Source organism: Pteropus vampyrus, unplaced genomic scaffold, assembly GCF_000151845.1.
Source record: "Pteropus vampyrus isolate Shadow unplaced genomic scaffold, Pvam_2.0 Scaffold1, whole genome shotgun sequence".
Taxonomy (NCBI): Eukaryota; Metazoa; Chordata; class Mammalia; order Chiroptera; family Pteropodidae; genus Pteropus; species Pteropus vampyrus.
Window position 1 is genome coordinate 23,696,982 of NW_011888782.1, and position 26,807 is coordinate 23,723,788.

Sequence of the window (26,807 nt, forward strand, 5' to 3'; positions counted from 1 at the left end):
CACATTGCTTTATAAAACTTTTTAAAGAAAAATGGACTTTTACTGTCTTTTATAATTACCTTTACCATTGCTGTTTGATTTTGTGTGTGTCTATGAGTGTGAGACTTCAAATAACTGACTGGGGTCACTTGCTTTCAGCCTGAAAAACTTCCTTTAGTATTTCTTGTAAGGTAAGTCTGCCAGCAACAAATTCTCTTATCTGCTTATTTGCAAATGTCTTTATTTCACCTTCATTTTTTGAAAGATAGCTTTGCTGGATACAAAATTCTTGTGGCAGGTTCCCCTCTACCGCTTTGAGCATTTTGAATGTGTTCTCCCTCTACTGTCAGGTCTCCATTGTTTCTGTTGAGAAGTCAGTTGTTTATCTTATTAGGGAGCTCTTGTGAGTGGTGAGTTTTCCCTTACTGTTTTCAAGATTTTTCTCCTTGTCTTTGTCTTTCAGCATTTTTTGTATGATTCATTTATTTGTAGGTCTCTTCCATATATTCTATTTGGAGTTAAATGAGCTTCCTAGAGGAACAGATTAATGTTTCTGAGTAAATTTGGAAACTTTTCAGCCATTATTTCTTCAAATACTATTTCTGCTCCTTTCTTTCTCAATTTTTGATTCTCCCACCATCCATATACTGATATGCTTAATAGTTTCCCATTTTCCTGAGGTTCTGTTCATTCTTTTTTCTCCCTGTTCTTTGGATTGCATAACCTCTATTGATGTATATTCAAATTTGCTAACTCTTTCTTGTGCAAGTTCAAATTTAATACTGAACTCAACTAGTGAATTTTTCATTTCAGTAGTATTTTTCATTTCCAGAATTTCCATTTGGTTCCTTTTCTTTACAATTTCTATCTCTTTGTTTATATTATCTATTTGACAATTGTCTTAATTTCTTTAACTCATTAATCATGGTTTCTTTTAGTTCTTTGAACATAATTATAATGGCTACTTTGAAGTCTTGGTCTGTTAAATCTGATATCTGGTCACTCTCGTAGACAGCTACTATTGCCTGCTTTTCTCCCCCAGTGAATGTATTATATTTTCCTCTTCCTCTGTATGTCCTGTAATTTTTTGTTGGAAACTGGACATTTTAGATAACATACTGTAACAACTCTGAGTACTGATCCATCTCCTCTCCTCCTGGGCTTGTTATTGTTATTTGCTTGTTTACTTGTTTCATGACTGACTGGATTATTTTACTGAAATCTGCTTCCCCTTTTCTTCCATAATTTGTATTAAACCAAATATGAAGGGTTGTATTCAGTCCTGAATACCACATTTGAAGAATATTGACAAAATAAAACACATACAAAGCTTCTAGAATAGGGAGAGCTTCAAAATGCCATAGACGAAAAGGCTAAGGGAACTGAGGGCATTTTATATGAAGTTGATCAGACTAATGGGACAGAAAGGACACGGAGTTGCTGACTTCAAGTTCTAAAGCACTATTTTGGTACAGTCAGCCAAAGAGAGGGAGGTAGAGGTCACAGAACTTAGACAAACAGGTAGACATTATAGGAAATACAAGGAAGAATTTTTCAGAGAAGAAATTCAACTATGGCATATACTATCTTATAAAATAATGGTTTCCATTTTTAAGCAGAAGTTTTCAACCTGTCACAAATGTATTCCTTGTTTGGGAGGGGAGGTTTGAGATGATCACATTTTCTGTGATAGTCAAAAACCCCTGGTCTTGAATGTAGCCATTTTAATATAATGCAAAGCACTTTACATGCCTATAAACATATATTATAAATAAACTATTCATCTCTAGAAAAATGTTTATAAAGAAACCTTCTTTAACATTTCCCTAGCAAAGAGTTGCTTTGAGATGGCTATTTAAAGATATTTTCTGATTAGTCTCATATCTGGTAGATGACTATATAAACCACTGGGAGAAAGAATTACTTTGAACTTCTACATTCTTTCATGTACTTGCTTTAAAATATTAGAATAAAGTAATTCATTTTTAAGAGTTCCTCAGTTCTTACAAAAGATTTTTTCTTTTTACGAAAGATTTTTTAAATAAAATAATTGAGATCCAGAACTCACCAGAAGAAATCTTACCAGCACCTTTATAGTCAACAGAAAATGCAGATGTGACTCCATTGGCTGGCCCCAGTTCACGCATGGAAATTTGATAAGGGGGCCTCAGCTTGATTTCCGTCTGCATGTCAGACAGATTTATCTTTGTTGAAAGAGACCTAGGATTATTATATCGCTGCTTGGTCCTCTGAATGAAGTTATCTATGTAAAATAAAAAATAAATTTCCTTGCAGTCATTTGTTAATTAAATAATTTGAGAGTGTGATGTTTATGGACAGTAAATTTTGCAGATAAACTGTTTAATTTATTATGCAAAACTGTTCAATTTGTCATGGAGTATTCTAATATTATCTGTGTTTAATGGTTAATATATCATGAAGTCATCAGTTTCACACTCTAAAAATAATTGTAAATAAACTAAGGATTTAACACTACAAGACTGAGAATATTCCTACTATTACATCCACTTCAAGGAATTACTTTGAACTTTTAAAACAAAACAATACCAGCTTTAATCTTTATATTGAAACCTTAATTTTTATATGGATTCATATTTTATAAAATATTGTCAGTATTTATCAGTTTTAATTACATAAGAACATACACTAAATTGCATGTTCTTATAAAACTGTTCTCTTATTTATTGTTTACATTAGGATGTATATTTTAAGAATAAGTTTAATGCAATAAATAAAAGGTACTTCCTAAATAACTTCTAAGATATTTTCTAAAGAATCTTCCATTTTATTTTCACTATTTATAACTTAGTTTTACTTTTTTCCCCCTCCCACATCAGGAGTCAAGCAATCTAATGCCTAGAGGCCAAATCTAGCCTGCTGACTGTTTTTGTAAATAAAGTTTTATTAGACTATAACTACACTATGGCTGCTTTCCAGCTATTATGGCAGACTGAGTAGTTGTAACAGAGACCATATGGTCCTTAAAGCCTAAAATATGTACTATATGGTCCTTTCTAGCAAATGTTTGCCAACCTTTGCTCTAGAATAAGCAGACTATAAAAGATTATCACATAAACACAAAATTCTGAATCTCTGGTTTATAAATTCCTCATTGAGAAACATTAATCTTCCGAGATTAATTCTTTGGGCCAATAATCATAATCCCCTCCACAATTCAAACACAATTTTTTCTAATAGACACCTAAATGAAGATGTTGCCATAATTTACAGACCATTTGTCAAATTATTCTATCAAAAGCAAGACAGCAGAATTTTCTGAGTTTCCTCTGTGCCCCAACCCCAGTATTAGATGAAAAATTGCTTGTGACTGGCTAAAGACAGAATAATGAATAGGAAAAAAGTCAGGCCCTTACCAAATTCCATGAAACAGTAGGGCCTGACAGCAGCGTCTATCTTCATCAGGTTGTACGTAGTGATGAACTCCTTCTGAAGCTCGTCCAGGAGAGAGAAGGCCAGAACATCCGGATAACTTTCAGTGCACAACATCAGGTAGCTCACCCCCAGGGAGCTAATCAAACTACAGGGTAAAAACATCAGTTTTAAAATTTCAGAGTGAATCAGGGTGATTTGTTGCTACACATGACTGGTTCTACACACCATAAACTGCTGCTACAGTGGCAATGAAGATAATGACATTATATATTCTGGGAAAAATCTAAAGAAACCAAAATATAATACTATTTTCAGGTGTGGTTTAAAAACAGTAGACAAAAAAAACAGAATGTACCTACAGAGGAACACATCAGTTATTTATCACTTGGAGTAGAAAGCAGAGGAATAAAATATATAAAGATTATAGATAGCTTAACATTTAACCTTTCGACCTAGTGGAACTTAATTCTGTTTAAATCAAGAACTCTAGAGATGTTGATAAAAGTCATGGAACTCTCCCTGGAAATATGTCCAAACAACACAGAACTTGGCACACAATTTCGGGGTGGTTACTGATCTCCTGAAGTCATCCACAAAACTCAGACTCAAATCCTCTACTTTGCATAGTAATAAATTATGAACCACTGAGGAAAAAGGGAGAAATTTATGAGTTCATAACAACAACAAATAAAAGAGGCAGAAAGGAAGACACTTTTTACAGAAGAATGCCTAGTGCCAACTGGTAAATGTGGAGATAGTACCAGAGTATTAAAAATCAGCATTTTGCAACCAACTTAGTAAAGACTGGATTAAGCAAGGACAAACAAGAGATGCTAAGTCTAGGTGAGAAGGAGGAAATTTTGCATGGTTTTAAAATGTCTTCCCATGGATTGCTTATTAGTTGTGAAGGAAAAATATTTATTATATAGTAGAAACTAGAGAAGACCCTGACCAAGTATTCTAACATCACTATGAAGGGCAAATGGACTTCCTGTGCCTCCAGTTGTGACAATCTCAGAAAGACAAATCAGTATATAGTATTCTGGCCAAGAATGCATAATCTGAATCTAAACATGAAGAAACACCAATGATCAACATTCTATTTATAAAAGGGACAGGGGCTGTGTTAAAAATCTCAGTGTTGCAAAAAAGACTAGAAATGTTTCTGAACAAAGGAGCCTAAAAAGACACAACTAGATGAAATACCTAACCCTAGTCTAGGTCATGTGCCAGAAAGAGAAAAAAAAAAAAATGCTATAAACGACATTCCTGGGTCAATTGACAAAAATGAGAAACAGGCAGCAGATCAGAAAAAAGTATGGTATCTGTATTAAACTTACTAGAGCTGATAAGTGCACTATAGTTAAGAGAATATCCCTAATTTTAGAAAATATACTTTGAAGGAGTTAGGAATAAAGGGACATGGTATTTGTAAATTTCTCTCAATTGGTTCAGAAAAAAATCAGTCAGATAGATAGAGGTTGATAGGTAAAATGATAAAGCAAATGGGGTAAAATACAAAAGGTAAATCTGAGAATAGGTATTATTTGTATTTTTCCTATTTTTACAACTTTTCTGTAAGTTTTAAATTATTTCTAAATAACAGGTTAAAATTTTAAAACAAAAAAATGTCTACTTTAAGCACTGAAATGTTTAACCATGTTTTGTTGAAAAAGAAAAAGGATTTTTAGAATAAAGTATATATCCTCCCCCCATTATAAGCACAGCGTGGGAAACAAATTCACCCTTCTCAATGAGTTACTTACACATTCTTTTATAGTACTGTCAACATAGCTGGTCTAGATCAATGGCAGCAAACTGACCATATAGGTTATAACTCCTATCTATCACAGCAATCTTTGCCAAACTCTAGTCCATATTGCAGTCTCTTTCCCCCTTTTTGCTCTAATGATGAAGCAGCAAAATTTATTAATTGTAATTTAATTTTTAGTATATATTCACAATTCAAATGTTAAAAGAATGAAAAACGAAACACTGTACTTAAAGTGTCTTATCCCCACCTCTGCCCAAAGATACCCAGTTCTCTGTCCCTCAAGCAACTAACATTATTAATTTCTTGTGTATCTTTGCAGTGAGTTTATGCATATACGTGCATATTTATCTAGCCATCCATCTATCTATCACCCTGCTTTCCTCCCTATTTCCCTCTTTAAAGACCACCCCAGGCAGCCAAATGATGTGAGGTTGGCACATATTAATTATCTCTTAAAATCATACTGATCTTATGCTTCTAGAATATCTTGTAATTCCTTTCTGAAGTCCTTTCTGACTATGTACTTAGTACATAGTCATTTGATGCAATGTTTTTTAAACTACGAGTTGTAACTCGTTAGGTTGTAAAATTAGTCTAGTGAATTACACACAGCATTTTCCTAAAAATTCAAATAGAATATAACAGAAAATATTGGAATGTATATTGTTTCATAAAACATTTGTTTCAGTTTCCTATTTGTACATAGGTGGTGTTCACAAATAAAATGTTTCTCTTATGGATCATAGTCAGAAAAGTTTAGCTATAACATTGCATTTTTCTATAAAATTAATAACTAAATTAAAGGCCAAAGTATGTTTTTCTACAAGTAATTTTACCATTTCAAAAAAAATCTTTACTATCATCAAAATTCTGACATGTTATTAAGCATTTAAATATACTGGACAATAATTTGAACTGGGATAGAATGCAACTGGTGATTGTCTTCCACACACTAGAAACTCCCAAATGGCTAACTAGGAGTTATTTCATTATCTTCCAATAATATGATTGAAGCTTTTGGACTCCATTTTTTGTATTATGGCAGGGTTTTACTATTTTTTGTATTATGGCAGGGTATTTCCATATTAATACACTTTTTGTATTATGGCAGGGTATTTCCATATTAATAATAGAGTGAACGACAGACACCTACATGACAGTTTATCCTAAATGGTTTCTCTTTGCTTTCACTAAATTTAACTAGAGAATTATATGTGAAGTAAAGGAAGCTTTTTAAGATTGTATGTTAGTATCTTCACGGAGTCTATTATAATTGTACTGGAAAGGCTATAATGTATTCTATAATATTATGGCTTTTCATAGTGAATTTAGCTGTCTTTCTTAGAAATGCAAAGCCAGTTTTCCAAAAGTATATACAGCTCAGTTGATTTACTTTTGTTATCAAAAAACGTCTGGTTTTTCAAGTCTTACTGAGACAGATCAAAAGACTCCCACCATTCCACTGAGGACTATTTATATGAGATAGTCTAAAGTCACTACCTGCATGCCAGTTTATGCATGCTTTAGCCTATCTATTTAGGTTCATTTAGCTCATATTTTATACACAATCTAATTGTTGTCCTTTTGTCTTGAGGAGGAGGACGAGAAGTAGCAGTAATATTAACAGTGGCAGGCACAGTTTGCTGACCACTTAGTATGAACCAGGCCCTTTACTAAGTGCTTTACATGTTATTTAATTTCATTCTCACAATAAAGGTACACTGCTACCTTCCATTTTACAGATAAAGGACCAGAGGCTCAGGGGGGCTTAGTAACTGACCCAACACACCATTTAGAAGCAGAGCCAGGACAAACTTAGTTCTAAGTCCAAAGCCAATATTCATTCCACAACCCAACACCAGTTTCATATGGTACAGATAAACCAATTATGTCCTAATTCATCAACATTTTTTCAGTTTTTCCAAGCCACAAATCAATCTCTATTTTTTCCCTCAATTAAGAGTAATGAAACTTGAGAGTTTTGGAACTTGTATCAGAAGGATATTTGGGAAGCTCTGCCATTTCTCCACTTCATCCTGTGCAACCATACTCCTTCCTCTCTGCACTGCAGCCACACTAGTCTTGTTTCAGATCCTCAAGGATACCAATCCACTCCAGTCTTCCAACTTCCAATTTGACAAGCTTCATGAATTCTGTCTTCCCACTTGCAGTGTCCCCAACCCCACCACTACCATGCTCCTGTTCTCATCTGGTTAACTCCTACTCATCTTTCAGTTCTCGGACTTAAAGTCTCTCCTAAAGCACACAATTTAAATTGATCTCACACTTATAGTTATATCATAGTAGCTGTTATTTTTCTCCATGTACCTAACTCAATTTGTAATATATTTATGTATTTATGCATTTATTTGTTGTAATGTCTTTCTCACTAACACCTATCTTCTATGACAGCAGGGATTTTTCTATAATTCACCACTATATTCTTAGCACCTAAAATATTTTGTGTCTAGGATAAAAAAAAAAGTGCTCAATAAGCTGAATGAGTACAAAGATGGTATCACTCACTCATTTATACACTAATTTGTTGGGTATTTTGTGCACAGATAATTGTACAGCCTCGTGGTATCTACACGAAGCAGAAGCTCAATAAATACTTGACTAAATGACAGAGGAGAGTAGAACTTCACTTGCTCTTCCAGGGTGCCCAGAAAGCTTCAGGTCAGTAAGCCTTTAACATCCGCCCCTATACTTTGAAGAGAGGGAAGTTCTCAGGGGCCATGTAGAATTACTCATCTCTGCAGTGAGTAGCTAAGATGGATATACAGGTCTAACCGGTGTGCCTGCTCTCTTCTACAACACAGTCATTATTAACCCTCACACACACAAAAAGTCCTCTTTTCTCCATCTTGAGCACAATTTTTAAATTGCCATTGTTTCTTCCTACTCTGCTCTAATTCCAATTTTGGGCTCTGGTACCAATGAGGTTTGGTCTTTATAACTACTCCCTTTCTTCTGGCCAAGGAATTTATCCTATCTCATTTTATCTTTGGTTCCTCTCCACAGCACACACACTAGGAACTTCTTTAGGGCCTTCCAGGATCAAGTGTGTCTTGAACAGATAAGTCTGGCAGACATTCAAATTCCAGATAAGGGGAATTTAACCCTTTCAATCACTTTGTTAAAAAGCTCATTCTATCATGTATCCAAGCAGAATACCTCAGGTGATTCCTAAAGCCAACGAAATTAATAAATAGTTTTAAAAATTAAACTTTTTCTGGCATCTAATTTTATTTCAGAACTGTCAAAGAAATTTTACATATCACCAATTAAACACTGACATTATTAAGATAATTCTGACCTGCTGCACCAAACTAAATAATTAATGAAAGCAATGATCTTCCCCACAGCAAATAATAGAGCACCTAGCACATGCCAAGCATTCTACTCTATAGACTCTGATGTCAAAGACAAAATCCCTGACTGCCAGGCGCCTGCAATACAGTACTGGAATGCACTTAAAACAATGATATCTGAAACAAGATAAGGAAACAAAACTGCATTTTGTAGTGTGCTAAATGACAAAGTATATAGTAAACTATTTATAAATTGAGACAGTAATAATTAATACATGCATGACATACAATTTTCATTCTGCAATTGTACCATTACACACAGAATGTGCTCACCCTTCATAGCTACATTTGCCCAGTGAATAGCTTTCTTGGGTGAAAAAAAGTTCTCCAGCAGGACATGCCATCTCTAATCTACTCTTAAAATTGCTAAGAAAAATATTATTTTTGAAATAAAACCTTCCACACTGAATATCAATCTCTAAAAAAAAGCATTTCAGCTTTTAAATATAAAAAAGTTTGACATTAAGCAGGGTTGGGCTTGGTTAGTACTTGGATGGGAGACCACCTAGGAACACCAGGTGCTGTAGGCGTAAAAAATAAAACAAATAAGGGATTGTATGCTGACAAGGCCCTTGCAATCTGTGATGTGAGGTCAACCAAGGGTTGCCTCGCCTAAAAAAAAAAAAAAAAAGTTTGACATTATGAAGATGAGGATACATTATGAATTTTATCACCATATATGTCTAATATAAAACAAGGCGAGAACAGGATTTTGCCATCGATGGGACAGTAAGGAGATAAGAACTTGAAAGAGAATTCAGTAACACTAAGTATCTACCATGAGCAACATTCTACCAAAAACTTCACGTTTTCTCATTCATTCCTCTTATGTGGCAAAATTTCAATTACCTTCCAATGGTGAAGAGCTAAATCATGGATACATTATCCTGTGAATAAAGACTCATTTTAGTCACTAAATAAGAAAATATTAATAGGCAACGTGGCAGGTGATAGCAACTTTTAACAGGAAGCTAAAGGAGAATCAGATGATTTTAAGTGGTCAAAGGTTATTAAACCATCAGTCTTGAATAAAACACAGCAAGCAAAATGTGCCTTTCACATCCTTCATATTCTTTTCTGCAGATTGACCCTATCTCCTGATTCACCCTTTCCCACTAACTCTAACACCTGCTCACCCCAGAGAATAAAGAGCCTTACTTTTTTAGATAATAAATCACAGGTAATCCCTAATTTACTTATTGGTTAGTATTCTAGAAGTTTATAGCACCTAGAACTCATTTTCTCACAGAAACTATACGAGTTATTAGGTTCCTAGACCAGTTCGTAAGACCCTGTTTAACATATATGTGCTGAAAAGCTGTAGATTTTCCTAAAATAACCAGTAAAAAAAGAAAAAGAAATGATGCCAGTAATGAGACAAAATAGGAAAGTAGGATACACAGGTTATTTTCTTCTCCCAAGAGATTTGGTAGCTGTTCTCCTGCCACAATGGGCTGCATTCTCCTGCCGTGACCCCTCCCCACCAAACACCGAATTTCCGAGACAATGCTGTCTCATCAATTTTAGACTTCATGCATACTCTGTTCCTCATTATTTCTCAACCAAAAAAAGTGTGTGTGTGTGTTTTGTGGCGGGGGGCAGGTAGTTTTACTTAATTCTCTCCCCTAGTTGATTTTCCTCTCCATTAAAAAAGTGGAAAGAATTAGGAGAATCAGGAATGTGCCCTGTCAAGACAGAGGTCAAGGGTAAAGGGAGGCAACTCTTTTAGCAGAGAATAATGTGAACGCTGAAGTCAAAGGACTGTGGTTCAGATATACAATTTATTAGTTTTGTAAGTTCGAACAAGTTTCTTTACAACCCTAAGTCTCAGTTTCCTCATCTGTAAAACAGGGGTAGTAGTACTGTAATTCCCTGCTCTCCTTCCCTTTGGGGAATTATCTCCAGCTCCGCTATCTATTCTACATGACAAAGCTGCCCATCAAAGAGGTGGGCATGCGATCTTGGATCCAACTAAGAGAATCTCAGCCCTAAGTCCGTGACGTTACTCCTGAAATGGGCCATGACACAGTATGGCCAATAAAGTCCTTTTCTCGAAACATGGCAGGAGAGGGGTTGCTCAGCTGGAATGAAGTAAGCATGGAGCCGCCTGTACAGTGTTTTCCATCGTGTAGAGAATTCCTATCTGCAAAAAAAGAGAGACTGGAGAAATGAGATAATACTCTTTTCTGGCTTAAGCTAGTATGAGTTGTGTCTCTTCCCTCGGCCATGGGAAAGAGCTCTATTTATTAGCCATTCACAGAGTGATTGCAAAATTTAATAACAACATGTAAAGTGCCTGGCAATCAGAGGTACTGGATCACTGTTGAAACTGTTACTCCTATAATCAGAAAATAACACCAAAGAGTAAAAGAAAAGCACTGGCAAAATCTAAAACCTTAAGGCAGGTAAGCCTAAAATAGCCTTCCTGGCTAGAGGCAGAGTTTGGGGAGACATGTGGAGAAAGTGAATCTTCAAGTAAGGAGAGAATCTATGAAGCTTACAGAGATTATCAGACTTCAAATGAATTTGCAGTGAAAACTAAGAAATTTTATTTCTTGCACTAAAATTCACAAGAGTATGAATGGCCTCCCAAAGGGGTTTGTCTCTTCATAATACCAGTGTCTGAATGTTTAAAAAGATCTCAAATGTACAACTATTATTTTTAAACCTCCAAAACCAATCTCAATGTTTTAAGATCTCATACAACTTAATTTTCATATGGTTCATAATTATTACTTTAGTCATTGTTGTTTCCTAAGTAGTCACATGTTTATATATTAAATATCTATTACAATTTAAAGAAAGTATCCTTCAACTTATGAAAGAGACAAATTCCTTAAAATTTTACACTGAATTATATCACTATGTAATATGAAAAGAAATCACAAAATTGGATTATGCACACCCCTCACCCCAAACCAATGAGCCAAGTTGAAGAATTTTGGAGAAACAGAAGACTTAATTCCATGGCACTGTGAACACCGCTATACTCTCAAAACAATCATCCCTCACTGAGCAACAACTATATGTGCAAGCATAGTGGCGCTTCAAGCCATGCTCCACAGAATGTGCTTTATTAGCTGAATTGAAGTATTCAGTCGCTACAATATGATGTTCGTCATTTCCCTAATACACAGGGAAAAATAATTAAAGAAATTTTCTCAATTTTAAATGATACTCTAATCTTTTTTCTGAAAACTCTTCTTTTACCTATTCAACTGTAATCTAATGTGAGGTACCATCTGATTTAGCACATAATTATACACTCAGTTACTTTGTTTTGGATCTCAGTGGTATTCTGCAAAGAGCAAATCAATTTCTATACAAATTTGAAAACTGCAATGCTAATTGATGAGAAATCAAAAATAATATAAGTCAGAATAGATCAGTTATCTCAATGAGTTACAATGTAGATATGGAGAAAAGCTACAGAAATAAAAAATAAATTAAAAATAAGAAAAAATATGAAAAAGTCACTCAGGTTCTACAAGTGATCTGCGAAGGAAGTGAGATCATTTGAGAAACAGCAGTGATGAGAAAGGTGATTCAAAAGTAGACTATAAATGGGGCTTTGAAGGAAAGAGAAGCATGTAGAAACAGGGCTAGGAAAGCAGACTGGCAGCCTGGTGCCAGTTTCAGGCTGTGCTGCAACACTACCATTGCAGATCTGTGAGTTTTATCTGGCAAAGTCATGGTTAGAAGAAGAGGTGTCACATGAGAATTTTAATTAAGTCAGGTAACACATGTAAATTCCCAATTTTATATATTGTCTACATTTGTCGTATAGTATAACAACCTCAATAAACTAGAAACCAATGAACAAGACCTCTAATCAATGATAGAAAATATATAAAGGTTCTTGTCAAAAAGTAGAATTAAAAATTCTGTGTAACCTTTTTTTTCAAACTTAGCTACAAAAATAACATGCATAGAGGCTTTTCTATGCGTAGTTCTGAAGGCCATGTAGCCTATTTATTCTTTTAAACGTTTCTAAATTACAGTATTAGATCAGGCCAGATCAGACCTCTGCTGATTCATCCCACTCCTAAAGTTTCTTATAAAATTGCTTTTTGCATCATGCTATTTGCTTATAGAAAGGCATATTATAATAAATATCATAAAAAGCTCATTGTTATGGATGCTGAACAAATGCTATTCAAATGCTGTCCCTTTTTATGTATATCAGATCTCAGTAATAAGAAAAGCAATGTTTTGATCCAATGGACACTGTGAATCCTGTAAATGATCCATTATCCCCTTTGTTTTGGCCACAAGGAAGCTAGAAGCAATGTTGTAGCCCTAACAATGAATGGACTACATAGTTTGTATCTCCAGAATTAAATGCTACTTCAGTTTATTATTGTCCTGCCTTTATTTTTACCTTCATATGATTCTCTTACTTGTACTCTTGAAGCACTTTTTTTTTTTTTTGTAAATTGAATTCACAACAATAAAACAAGAATTGGAGGGGTGTTAAAAATGTTACTACATTCTACTTTTCTTTTAAGAGAATAAGGTAGAGGAACAAAAAACATTTGCAAAAAGTTATCTTTGTTGTTTTTTTTAAGTCCAGGTATCTGTCAGAATTAATAAACTATATTCAAGCCAATCTTCTGTAACGTTGACATCTGTCTCTAGTGCTATACAATAACAATAACTAAAACTCAGAATAATGATCCAGGGCACTAAAAGAGCTTGACTATTGAATAAAATGTTAGAATGTTTCAAGTTTTTGGCTCTTAAAACATAGCAGTAGGCTAAGACATCATTTTAGATATATTCGCCACCACCATCAATTTCCAGTTAAGCCCTTAGAAACCAAATTAACGTTAACAGCTCATTATGCAGGCGATCTGAGTAATTATGGACATTCTCTAAGGTTCTATTCTGGGTCTCTTAGGAACTCAGTGGGCGTTTTGACTCTGACAGTTTCAACTTCTATATGAATGATTCCAAAATCTCTATCCCCCCTCAACTGGATTGCCTCGTCAAAACCTCAATGAAAATGGAGTTTCATTATCTGGCTCTTCTTCCTCACCCTGCCATATGCAATCCTTTCCAATTCCAAGGTTTCAGTCATCTTTGTTCCTTCCTTCTCCTCATCTCTGGTATTTCATCTTATCACTCTTAACCACTTCTTCTTTTGAAATGTCTTTATTTATGGCTGGCACTTGCATTTGCACTTGTATTTTACTAGTTGAGGCCCTAATTGTGTAAACCACTCTCCTCTCAGACTTTCCATTCACCCCATATTCCACTGCCTCAGCATTGTTTATCAGGTCGCTTCCATCAAATCTGCAGTAACAACTTCCCATAACCAATTACATCAAAATGACATCTCTCATCTGAACTTTCAGGGATATCCAGGATCTGGCCCCATATTAATTATCACACATTTCCCATAATTATTCCTAGATCACCATTCCTTGACCAGGCCAAGCTGGTTAATGTGACTACCATTCTTTATTACTCTGCCTCTCCTCCCTACACCTGGAATGCCCACCTCTCTGCCTTAGCCAAACCTTACTAATACGCCAGGATATGGCTCATGTCTTATCTCAATTATGAAGCCCTCTCTTCATTATATTCCATATGGACCTTCTTCTTATCTGATTTCATACTGTATGCACAATCAACAACCAACTGCTCAAGAGTTAACTGTGCTCTAGTTGTTTCATGTGTATGCTCTCCAAGGTAGTCTTATCTATTCCCATGGTTTTAATTACATACTGTAAGCTGACTCCCAAATCTAAATCTCCATACTTGTCCTTCTTCACTAAACTTCAGACTTACACATCCAGTTACCTACCTGATAGTGTCTCTTGAATGTGTAAGGGGCATCTCACACTTAATGTGTCCAAAAACGACTCTTGATTTTTACCACTGAAACACTTACCTTCCAGTCTTGCTCATTTCAGCCCCATTATCTATCCAGTTCCTCAAGGTAAAAATCTAGAGGTGACTCTTGATTCTTCTCTTTCCCTCATATCTCACTTCAATTCATAAAGAACATTTGTTGGTGCTACTCCCGACATACAACCCTAATCCAACCATTTCTCATCATTATCACTGCCATTCAAATGATAAGAATCACCTCTGCCTTAACTTTTCTAAGTCTTCTAAATCAGCAGTCCCCAACCTTTTTGGCACCAGACACTGGTGCACCTATGAGAATCTAATGCCTGATGATCTGAGGTGGAGCTGAGGCGATGATGCTAGCACTGGAGAGTGGCTACAAATACAGATGAAGCTATGCTTGCCTACCTGCTGCTCACCTCCTATGTGGCCAGGTTCCTAACAAGCCACGGACTGGTACCAGTCCACAGCCTGGGGGTTGGGAGTTGGAGGCCCCTGTCCTGAATAATCTCTCTGCTTCCACATTTTTTCCCTTAGATCCCATTATTCATAAAGCAGCCAGGATGATCTACTCAAAAATGAAATTATATAACTCTCCAGCTTAAAACTCTCTAGTGGTATCCTACTGCATTAGACTCAATCCAAACTCCTCACAGCCTAGAAGGCCCTACCTAACCCATCCCACGTCTACCTCTCTAGCCTCACCTTCTGTCTCTCTACTAATTGTTCAAATTGTTTCAGCACCTCTAGTTTTCTTTCTGTTCCTTAATCTGTATCAGAGGCCTTATGCACTGGCTGTTACCTCTGCCTTGCTCTTCATCCATAGCATCCTTCATATGACTGCCTTCTCTCTCATCTTTTAGGTCTCTGTTCAAAGGTCACCCTATCAGAGAGGCTCCTGACTACCACAGACTCACTATCTAGCCCATTACCCATTTTTACTTTCTTTATACACAATAAATAGTGATAGACGCTATCCCCTCTCACTAGAAGGTAAACTTAAGTTCTTTGAGGACAGATATTATGTGATTTTTTATATTTCCTATGGCACATGTAAGAACATCAATAAATACCAAGTGATCAACTTCTAAGACGAAATATCTGTGATCTGTAAAACTATAAATTTTTCTAAAGCCAGATGTAAACAGAGAAACTGCAAAAAGGATGATAAAATGATGAGTATTATTTAGTATAAGTTCAGAACCACACGATTCTTGACTTAAACAAGTTTTTGTAAACTAAACAAACATTAATTTCTATTGTAACCACTTAAATTTCACTAAAATGACAACAAAGCAAGTTATTTTCATGAAGCAAACTGAAGTCTTACTTAATGTTATAATGTCCAGTTTTCAGTGTACATCTATCAGGAAGCTGAGCAAGCTTCCTCGAGAGCATTTTAAAATACTTCCTGCACTCCTGCACGCCCGTGCCTTGTTCATAGTCAGTAGAAGCAGAAAGTGGCAGTCCATCTCTGACACGAATAACTGAGGCAGATAAAATCATAGACATTTCAACCGACAGAGAAGACCTAAAACAAAAATAAATAATTTGGGTTAGATAGAAAATTAAAGCCAAAGCTGATAAACAGTGCAAAAATGTTCGACTCACCAATAATCAAAGACATACTAAACAAAACGACTTCCTATGATTTCCTTAACAAATTAGCTTTAAAAAATATAATACTTGCTTCTTTCTGGCATTCTCAAAAGTATATGCAGAAGTAAATATTTGAATAAACACCATTCTTAAAACAATTTGGCAATATTCAACAGAGTTTAAAAATATTTAGTCTCTTTGACCACAAAAAAATTTAAATTTATAACCCTATCCTAAGGAAAGTAATCAAATTCAGACAAAATTTTAAAGAAAAAAATCCTTTCACAGAAATAACTGAAAATAACCAAACATCCAGTAACAGGAGGATGGTACACTCCTGTTATAGTACACCCATATGATGAAAAATAATGCAAAAAGTAAACATTACATTTGTGAAAAATAGTTTAATAATGTGGTAAAATGCTTATATGTTTGATAGGGAAAAAAAAGCAGGATAAAGACTGCAAATGATGTTTTCCAGAGACAAAAAGAAGGAAGAAGGGAGGAATAAATGGAGAAACAGATACTGGAAGGAAACACACCAAAATGAGAATAATGCTTATCTCCAGGAAATATGATTATCATTTTATAATTTTCTAAATTTTCATATTTCACAATGGGCATACACTACTTCTATAATCAGAAAAAATATTTAATTTTAAAATAAATCTTAAAGCTAAAAGAATACTGGTTTTAATACTGTTCTCGATCTTTCTACCAGAAAGCAAATAATAATGGCCTATTTTATTAGATTCTGATCATGCTTTACAAAAATAAATAAAAGGACTACATAGGCCTAGGTTCAAAAGAAATCAGGTAAGTCAAAGTTTGATAAAAAAAATAGTTTTCGAATGTTAGCTTGTATAAAAATCATTGGAAGTTTGGTTAGAAATGCAGATCTCTCCCAGACAAGAAAAGGCTAAAGGAGTTCAGCAAGAGGAGGAAAGACTCCCAAGTTCATCTTACAAGGACAGCATTACCCTGATTCCAAAACCAAAGACATTACAAAAAAATAAAATAAAATTATAGGCCGTTATCCCTGATGAACATAGATGCAAAAATCCTCAACAAAATATTAGCAAACTGAATTCAGCACTATATTAAAAAGATCATACACCATGATCAAGTGGAATTTATTCCTGGGATGCAAGGTTGATTCGATATCCACAAATCAACTAACATGATACACCACATACAAAAAATTAAGGATAAAAATCGTATAATCATATCAACAGATGCAGAAAAGCCCAGCAATCATTTATGATTAAAACTCTCATCAAAGTGGGAAGAGAGGGTCATACCTCAACATGATAAAGACCATATATGACAAACTCACAGCCAATATACTAAATGGCGAAAAGCTAAAACTGTTTTCCTTAATATCAGGAATGAGACAAGGATGCTCTCATTTAACACTTTTATTCAACATAGTATTGGCAGTCCTAGCGACAGCAATCAGACAAGAAAAAGATAAAAGGCATCCAATTGGAAAAGAAGAAGTAAAACTGTTATTATTAACAAATGGCCTGATACCATAGAGAGATCCTAAACATTCCACAAAAAATATCAATAAATGAATTCAGTAAAGTAGTAAGGTACAAAAGTAATATTTAGAAACAGGTTGCATTTTTATACATGAATAATGAACTATCAGAAAGAAAAATTAAAAAAATAATCCCATTTACAACTGCATTCAAAAAAAAAAAAACTCGGAATAAATTTAATAAAAAAAAGGTAAAAGATCTGTACTCAGAAAACTATAGACATTGAGGAAAGAAACTGAAGATGCAAATAAATGAAAGGTTATATTGTGCTCATGGATAAGAATTAACTTCGTTAAAATGTCCATACTACCCAAAGCTATCTATAGATAGACTCGATGCAGTCCCTATCGAAAGAGTAACAGCATTTTTTCACAGAAATAGAACAAATATTCCTAAAATTTATATGGAGCCATAAGAGACCCTGAAGAGCCACAGCAATCCTGAGAAAGAACAAAATTGGAGGCATCACACTACCTGATATCAAACTATACTTCTAGGCTATAGTAATGAAAATAGCAATGGTACTGGCATAAAAACAGACACATATATCAATGGAACAGAATAGAGAGCCTAGAAATAAACCTGTGCTTATATGGTCAATTAATCTATGACAAAAGAGGCAAGAATATATGGGGTAAAGAGAGTCCCTTCAATAAATGGTTGAAAAAACTGGTTACATGTAAAAAACTGAAACTAGACCATTTTCTTACAACATATACAAGAATAAACTCGAAATGGATTAAAGACTTAAGAGTAAGACTTGAAGCCATAAAACTCCTAGAAGAAAATATAGGCAGTTAATTCCTGACACTGAGCTCACTGTTATGTTTTGGATGTCTCCTTGGACAAGGAAAACAAAAGAAAAAAATAAACAAATAAAACTACATCAAACTAAAAAGTTTTTGCACAGCAAAGGAAACCATCAACAAAATGATTGATGGTTTTGGATATTAACTCCTTATTGAATGTATTATTGGCAGATATCTTTCCATTTAGTAGGTTGTCTAAATGGAAGATATCTGCCTACTAAATGGAAGATATCTGCCAATAATACATTCAATAAGGAGTTAATATCCAAAATATATGAAGAACGCATACAACTTAACACCAAGAAAACCCAAACTAATTAAAAAATGGGCAAAGAACCTAACAGGCATTTCTCTAAAGAGGACATACAGATGACCAACAGACATGTGAAAAGATGCTGTCACTAATCATCAGAGAAATGCAAACTAAAACCACAAGGAGGTATTACCTCACACCTGTCAGAATGGCCAACATCTATAAACCAACAAACAATAAATTTGGTGAAGATTGCAAATTGGTGCAGCCACTATGGAAAAGTCTAAAGGTTCCTCAAAAAATTAAAAATAGGACTACCATATGACCCAGCATTTCCACTTTTGATTATTTATCCAAAGAAATCCAAAATACTAATTTGAAAAGATATATGCACCCCTACGTTCACTGCAGCATTTTTTACAATAGCCAAGATACAGAAGCAACCTAAGTGTCCATCAATAGACAACCGGATAAAGAAGATGTGGTACATATACACAATGGAATATTACTCGACCATAAAAAAGAATGAAATTTTACTATTTGCGACAACATGAATGGACCTAGAGGGAATAACACTAAGTGAAATAAATCAGAGAAAGACAAATACCATATGATTTCACTTGCATGTGGAATCTAAAAAACAAAATAAATGAACAAACAAAACAGAAACAAACTCATAGATACAGAGAACATTTTGATAGTTGCTAGATGAGAAGGGTATTGAAGGGCTGGGTGAAAAAGGCTAAGGGATTAAGAAGTACAAATTGGCAATACAAAATAGTCGTGGGGATGTAAAGTACAGCACAGAGAATATAGTCAATAATGTTGTAGTAACTATGTACAGTATGGTATCAGGTGGGTTCTAGACTTATTAGGGGAATTGCTTTTCAATAAGGAGTTAACGTAAATGTCTAACCACCATACTGTACCCCCTGAAACAAACATAATATTAAATGTTAATGTAATTGAAAAAAATTTTAATAAAAAAAAAGTCCATGAATTTAAAAAAAGAAATGCAAATTTCTGGGCCCACCTCCAAAAAATTATGATCCACTGACTGTGAGGTGGGGCCTGAGACTCTTTCATTTTTAACAAATTCCCCAGGTAATTACTATGCTTATTGTCTAAGAATCATACTTTCAAGAATATTGAATTAAAACATGTTCACAGTGTGAAATTAAGTGATAACTCTTTTCTGTCAGAACCATCAGAACACTAAGTGCTTCTCCTTCACTAGCAGTACGGGCAACTGATGAAAACTGAAAAATCTGATAACAATTTCATAGGCTTTTTCATTGCTATCGTATCAGAGACTAAATTAATCTTTACTTGCTACGTAAAGTTCAGCTAGGTCAATATTATCTCATTCTAAAAATGAAAAATTGAGTGTAGACAAAAAAGGGGTTCTATGGAAAGTATCCTCACAGGGTGATCTGATCATAAATTCATGCCTCAGGCATATAACTTTTTTAGTAAAAGGTTTATCTTTGCCTTAAGCAAGACCTGTCCACTGTTTCAGTGCATCTAGGTTAACATAACTTTGAAATAACCACCCTCAAGAGAACACATAATCCTGCTAGCTATCCTGTAACTCCATCCCTGCCTTGCTTTCTCCCACCTCCATGTAATGCTCCTTACATTCTTCCTCAATTTCAAGTGCATAATAGAAGCTTCAAAACTGTCATTTCCCAAAGCATTTGCACTTCTGCTTCCCAGCAACTGTTGTCAGTTTTGGCTCAAATAAAATCTTACAAAAATTCTCTACAGGTTTGGATATTTTTAGTTATATATCAAAAATATACCAAAAAATGCCACAGAAAATCAACTGATAACAGGTTTGGAAATCAGTGGTCCCTAGTATTCTTTGCCATGTAAAGTCAAAATCTGACTGCCCACTCATGTTAACTGATTGACAATAAAAATTAACCCAAATAAAGCTAACACACTAAATTTACTCCCCCTTTTCCTCTTTTCATGAGAAAGTGAGAGGAATAGATAGGTATTAATATGCCATTACCCATTAATAATTTTCTCTATTTACTTAAAAGGAAGAAAAACCCAGCAGGAATTAAATTAGCCTTACCATAAAGGAATCTTTGAACTAAAATTCCAACATGACATATTCAAATCATTTTTTTTCCTATTCAACCAGTTTCTTTTGTCTTCTAAAGGCAAGAGAAAACTGTGATCCTTCAAGGGATAATATCTATATTATAATCTTCTTTTTAAAAATTGTTAAACTTTTATTTAATTATTAAACCACAATTGCAACATTTAGCCTAAATGTAAGAAAGCAGGAAAGTGTCTTACTTCATATCACTTAGCGTTTACTATTTAAATATAAAACTTTTGTCTTTACAGAAGTACGCTGAAACACAAGGATCACTCCTGGAATAACATGAGGGCAGGGCTGTGACCTATAGTTTCCAAGCATCTATATACTCGGTATTTAAAAACAGACTGCATTCTTTTGTGCCTGATCTCTCTAGGATCCCAACATTAATATTAGAAATTATCTTTATTGTTGGGTGCCAACTTTCATGTAATCTTCAAAGTTACTCTTTTCTTCTTTGACTTGAAAGACAGAAAGATATGATTCATACTTCCTAAAACATATACTGAGAAAAGAACATCAACCTGTAAATTCCATTCATTTAATAAACATTTATTGAGTATAAAAAGAAAAGCCAAGGGCCAAAATGGCATCACTTGTGCTAAAAGTCCAGATGAGAAACCTAGATTAAATATAGAACTTAACTGCAGTTTCAACCTCACCCAGGGGTGGAATTTCCTGATCTACACTAGTGAGGCAATCTGCTTGGTAAGAACTCCTGCCTGTACTTGCCTAAAATAACCCACTCTTAACTTCTTAGTTAAGCCTCTTTCTGTACAGCCTCTTGGAGCATTCTTCTAATTGCTAGATGGAATGCTGCCTAACTCATGACTCCCTTAACAAAGCCAATTAGATCTTCTAACTTACTCAGCTATATTTTTTTACAGTATGTTCTGTATTCTAGGGACTACGCTAGACATTAGTTCTTACCATCAAGAAGCATCAGCTCAGAATTAAAGAAATTCAGATGAAAAGAGCACACACAATGCAAGCTCCATTGCCTACCACCTTACTGATTGGAAAACTGTGGTTAGATAAACTTATTTCAGATATTCCTAATACATACATTTAGGCTTGTAACCAAAAACACAGTGATATTCCATGTCAAAATTCTTAAAAGATTGTTAGAGAACTGTTTCGATTTATTAGTATATAAGGTTTATCTGAGAAAAGGTCTCTTCTTCCCAGAGTCATCTGACCTAGCATCAAAACCAGTTAACTAGCAAAAGAAACTCAGATGACTGTCCAATGAGCAATGCCAGGCTTGCTCATTGGACAGTCATCTGAGTTTATCCTAAGGTGATTCTATAAATTAGAATAATTTATAGAATCACCTTAGGATAAATTAGAATAATTTATATTCTAATTTATAAATTAGAATAATTTATAGAATCACCTTAGGATAAGCACTCCCTCCTCTACCAATTCGGTAAATATCCCCCTCCTCCACACATACTTTGTTCCTTTTACCATGGATTCTTAATGCAGTTCCTTAAAAACTGAACACAAAACCTCTCATCTTATCTGGACCGTGCTAGTAGAAAGAGGAATTTGTCCACATCAAGGCCAAGCTACATTTAGAGTCCTCTTAGAGTGCAGGCAAGGTGATGGTCGGGAGAACGAAGGAAGGGCCAGTGGGAACCAGGGAAAGCAAGAGATTAAAACACTTGCCAATTACAGGGATAGATATAAAGATTTAGGAGCAGTAGTAGTTTTATCAGGGTCATAAATGCATTTTTAGGTCACTGGTCCATTTTCTCTCACCTTTAACACTGGAAGAATATTACATATGCCTTTAAACAGCAGCAGAAAACTCAGGGAATCTTGAGTACTGGCCTGTATATCCTCTCTCTAGTATCAACTGCTAGAAGAAAAAGCCCCATTTGGAATCTAGGTAGGTTGGAGTAAATACTTATGTAAAGGCTGAGAAAAAGAAACTCCCCAAATGCTAAACTATAGCAGTAGGTAACAACCTTTCAGATACAAGATGCTGACCTTTCTTCTTTAGAACCTTGTGGTATGGTTATGATTGTGGACCCACGGTACCAGGAAGGCAATCTCTTAAAAAGTAATAAACAAAATGCAACATATATTTTATATTTACTTTCTGGCAAGATGCTTTCATAAATGCCTCTTTTAAGATAAAAACATTTCATAGTGGGTTAATCATTCATATTTTATTTTAGTTCATTATTTCCCAAACTTCAGTCGTATCTGCATCCCACCTGTACTATTATTTACCTAATACAGGTCTTTCATTTGACTTACTTTTGCCCTATCTTTAGCAATAGTATCTGTGAAATCAGTTTTGAGGTGTTAGGTTTTTCTCATAATTTAAATTAAAATAGAGAATTTTTTGGGTTTCATGCAAATGTGTCTGAAAATTTTGAAGAGTATTTTAAAATGTTCATGTGCTATCACTCAAATTATCTTGAGTATCTGACGGTACCAAAATTTTGGAAATGCTACCTTGATACATACTATTTTATTAAAAGTGGTCACAGAGATCTGTGAAAAGAGGGAGAGGAGTGTTATTTGCAGAGAAAGCTATACTAACTGTAATGCACAGGGTAGGGGCAAGATGGAGAGAAAAGGGAAGGTCGTTACACAACTACAGGTTAGCAGGAAGGCACTTGGGAAACAGGGCTTTAAGAGGAAAAGGGGAAAGGGCAAGGACAACCAGAATTCATTTTGCAGCTTGCTCTTCCCCTGCAACCTCTCCAGTAGCCTTTAATACTCCTATTATAGGTGCCTACGCTGTACGCTATGTATAAGACCTCAGACTCCAGAGAGATTATATCCATATTTAGGGACAGGGCCTCCAATATTTATGTACCTCACAGTTTACAAACAGTGAGGTAAGAATAACTTTCATTTTACAGATGAGGAAACAGAGGCTCCCTCTCTCAATGTCACGCTGCTAATATATGGCAGAAGCGGTGCTTAAGCCTAAGTTCCTGTTATCTCTACATCACTGTGCTACATCAGTCTCCTAAAACCAACAAGGGCAAGAATCCAGTAATACAGAAACTAGCTAATCATTTTGGGATAATAATAAAAGACCAGCATACATTTTCTTTAAGAGGCAGTATAGTATTTTAGTAAACAGGATGGACTCTGGAACCAGATTGCCTGGGTTCAAAAACTGGCTACACCATGCACTGTGTAAACCTGGGCAAGCTTGGTCTTTCTATATTCAATTTTCTCACCTGTGAATTTTGGCTACTGATAGTATCTATCTATAGGGTTATTTTAAAGATACCAATAGTATCTACCTCAAAGGAACACAGAAAGAACCTGAAACACTGCCTTGCAGACTACAAGTGCAGTGGTGTTTGCTATTATTATTATCTGACTGCCCTCTATTTACCAGGCACTTTATACACATTATCTCAAGTAAGCATTCCAATAACCTGTGAGGAAGTTTTATCGGTTCCATTTTACCTTTGAGGAAATTCAAGCTCAGAAAGGTTAATTTATTCAATCCCTAAACTAGCAAGTGACAGATGTGAATTCAGGCCTAACTCTAACCACCCTATGAGAAACTGCCTCTCAACATATCAAGCTTCTTACTCAACTTCCTAAAGAGGTCACATGAACCCCTCTTTGGTAAGACCTGGGCTTCTTTCATACACCAATATAAGATATCTTTAGATTTTTAAAAATCAATGAGACACTAAAAGAAGCACTAAACTGAGATCATGGTTCTCAACACAGGAAATCCCAGATGTCCCATTAACTTAGGGTATGGTCACAGATATCAGATTCAAATACTGAAGTACAACCGTCATATACCAGATATTGTAGGTACTGTTTAAGGTTCTGCCTAATTCCTTATACTCTCAGCACATGAGCAAATGCCAGTAACCAGGAATGTGATTCAGTTTTGTGGTTGTGCCACCTGTTAGCTGGGATCCCGACATCTCCCGCAGGGTGGTTGACTTTAGCCCTGGGCTTTTCATTGGCTGAAAAAGCATAGGAGGGACTGGATCTCAAGCTCACCAACTGCCCTCAGGTGGATGACCCAGGAGGCTAAGGAGGAATAGCATGCCCAAAGCTGCTTTTACTGGCCGAAAGATTAAAGTCGGCTAGGGCTCGCTCGCTTTTTTCAGAGCCCTCTTCCATCTGTCGAGCCAATTGCTCAGGTCTCTATGCCACATCGTTCCCAAAGAGCCATTAACAGGGCCTTAAGAGGATTCCGAGAGCCAACGAGGGCAAATTTCTGGGTTCAATGCTCATTCAATGCCCACAAAACACAAAGTAAGCCACTGGTTCAAATCTCACCCTGACAAAAGAAATAGGAAATGCCACGTCAGGCTCTCTGGGGCACTTAAGCAGCGTAGGTGGATCACGGTGTTTTTGACACCTGGGCACCAGGGAATGCCCTCTACCCCGGCTGCCCAGAGCCAATATCCTTCTCTTTCGGGTCCCCATTCCGGGCTGCCCAATACCCAGGGAACATCAGCCGAGGGGCAACAGCCGTCCACGAGACCCCACAGACCCAGAAAGTTGAAGGGGACTAAGTCCCTGCAATCCCGCCCCTCCAGAGCTCCTTTCCTCCAACGACACCCTGCTCCCGTCCCCAGGACAAGGGCTTGATTCCTGCCCTAGAGTAGGTCTGCAGATGCCCAGGGCCGTGGCAGGAGGCAGGCAGGGAGGAGTGCGGCCAGGTAAGGTTCGAGCGACCCGGTAAGGTTCGAGCGACCCCGAGAGGGAAGGAATGAAGAATGGGAGGGGCCGGGCCGTACCTGCCACGCCGGTACCCGCCGCTCCGAGTGACGCGGCCCGCAGTGCATTGTGGAGCCAGGGCGTGGCCTTTCCGCGGGGCAGCCCTGCGTCCAACGTGGCTGGCGCCGGGCGGGATTAAGCCCCGCCCCCGTCCCCTCGGCTCGCCCTGGCCAATCAGATTCTGCGTGAAGGACATACTGACCCTTCGCGTCCCGGGGTCTGAGGTAGTCCCGCCCCCTCCAGGAGAGATTGGCAGTTTTTCACGCACCTGCGCCAAGAGATTGCAAATTCGTGCAGTGATAAACCACACAGTTCCTCAGAAATAAGACTAATCTCTTCCGCCTGCCTCCCATATCCAGAGGCAGTCTCTCACGCGGCCCTACAGCAAACGCTTATTAAGGAGCTGGTGGGAAAGCCCTTTCTGAGTGAGCAAGAACAGTTCCTGCCCTCATTCTCCACCACACACTAGGAGACACCTAACTTGGGCAGAGAAATGCCAGATGCTGGCCCTGTGGCCCCTTCCAGCCTTTGCATCTGTTATGCATTATTAAACAAGTACTTACTGACTGTACCATGTGCCAAGCATGGTGTTAAGCTTTGGATTACAGGAATGAACATAACACTGGATGGAATCTAAAGTATAATAGGAGCAAGAGACGCTAAACCATAAATAATTGCGTAATCCTAATTTGCCATCAGTACTATGAAGGAAAATTAGTGGGTGCGATTCTGGACTATAAGGAAAAAGCTCTTCGAAGACCTGCTTTTTAGCTCCCGCCATATGAAAGAACCTTAAAGAATGTTAAAGGCCAAGGGAACATTATGTGTAGCGTTGTTAAGGCATGACAGAACGTGATGTGTTCTAGGAACTGAAAGGAAGTCAGTGTGGTTGGGGTATAGGGAGCAAGCCTGGGCTGAGGTGAGGCAAAAGCCAGACCATGCAAGTTCTTATTGGCTACATTATAGATTTTAGTCTGTATTTTAAAATATATCATAAGGTCAAAGAGCAGCTAATACAGAGTGTTAAGTAAAATCTGATTTACATATTTAAAAGCTCACTCAGGCTGTTTGTGGGGGAATGGTTTGGAAGAGAGCAGGAGGGATTGCTGAAGGCCAGTTTGGAGGCAATTATGTAAGTCAAGGCCAGAGATGATGGTGGCCTGAACTAGGGTAACAGCAATAGAGACAGAAAGAGTTGGATAATTTTGAGGTATATGTAAATCAGAGGTGGAATCCAAAGGACTTAATGGATTGGTTTGCTGAGAAAAGTAAAGAGGAGACTTTAGGATAGTTCCTTAAGTAATTAGATGTGTTAAGAAACCATTTACTGATTTAGTGAACATAGAAGGAGAAGCAAATGCTTC

General features: G+C 36.3%; 1 protein-coding gene across 1 annotated transcript in view; it reads right to left on the bottom strand.

Annotated features, from left to right (window-relative positions):
- The window catches only part of SEC22A (SEC22 homolog A, vesicle trafficking protein), a 55,697-nt gene extending 30,128 nt beyond the window's left edge, over positions 1 to 25,569 (bottom strand). Inside the window, exons 1-4 of the mRNA XM_011369363.2 lie at positions 25,464 to 25,569; positions 15,728 to 15,928; positions 3,375 to 3,538; positions 2,048 to 2,242 (exon numbers count right to left, since the gene is read on the bottom strand). Of these exons, the coding sequence (XP_011367665.1) occupies positions 2,048 to 2,242; positions 3,375 to 3,538; positions 15,728 to 15,909 (541 nt within the window). The 5' untranslated portion in view covers positions 15,910 to 15,928; positions 25,464 to 25,569. The remainder of the gene's footprint in view (positions 1 to 2,047; positions 2,243 to 3,374; positions 3,539 to 15,727; positions 15,929 to 25,463) is intronic.
- Positions 25,570 to 26,807: the final 1,238 nt, after the last annotated feature.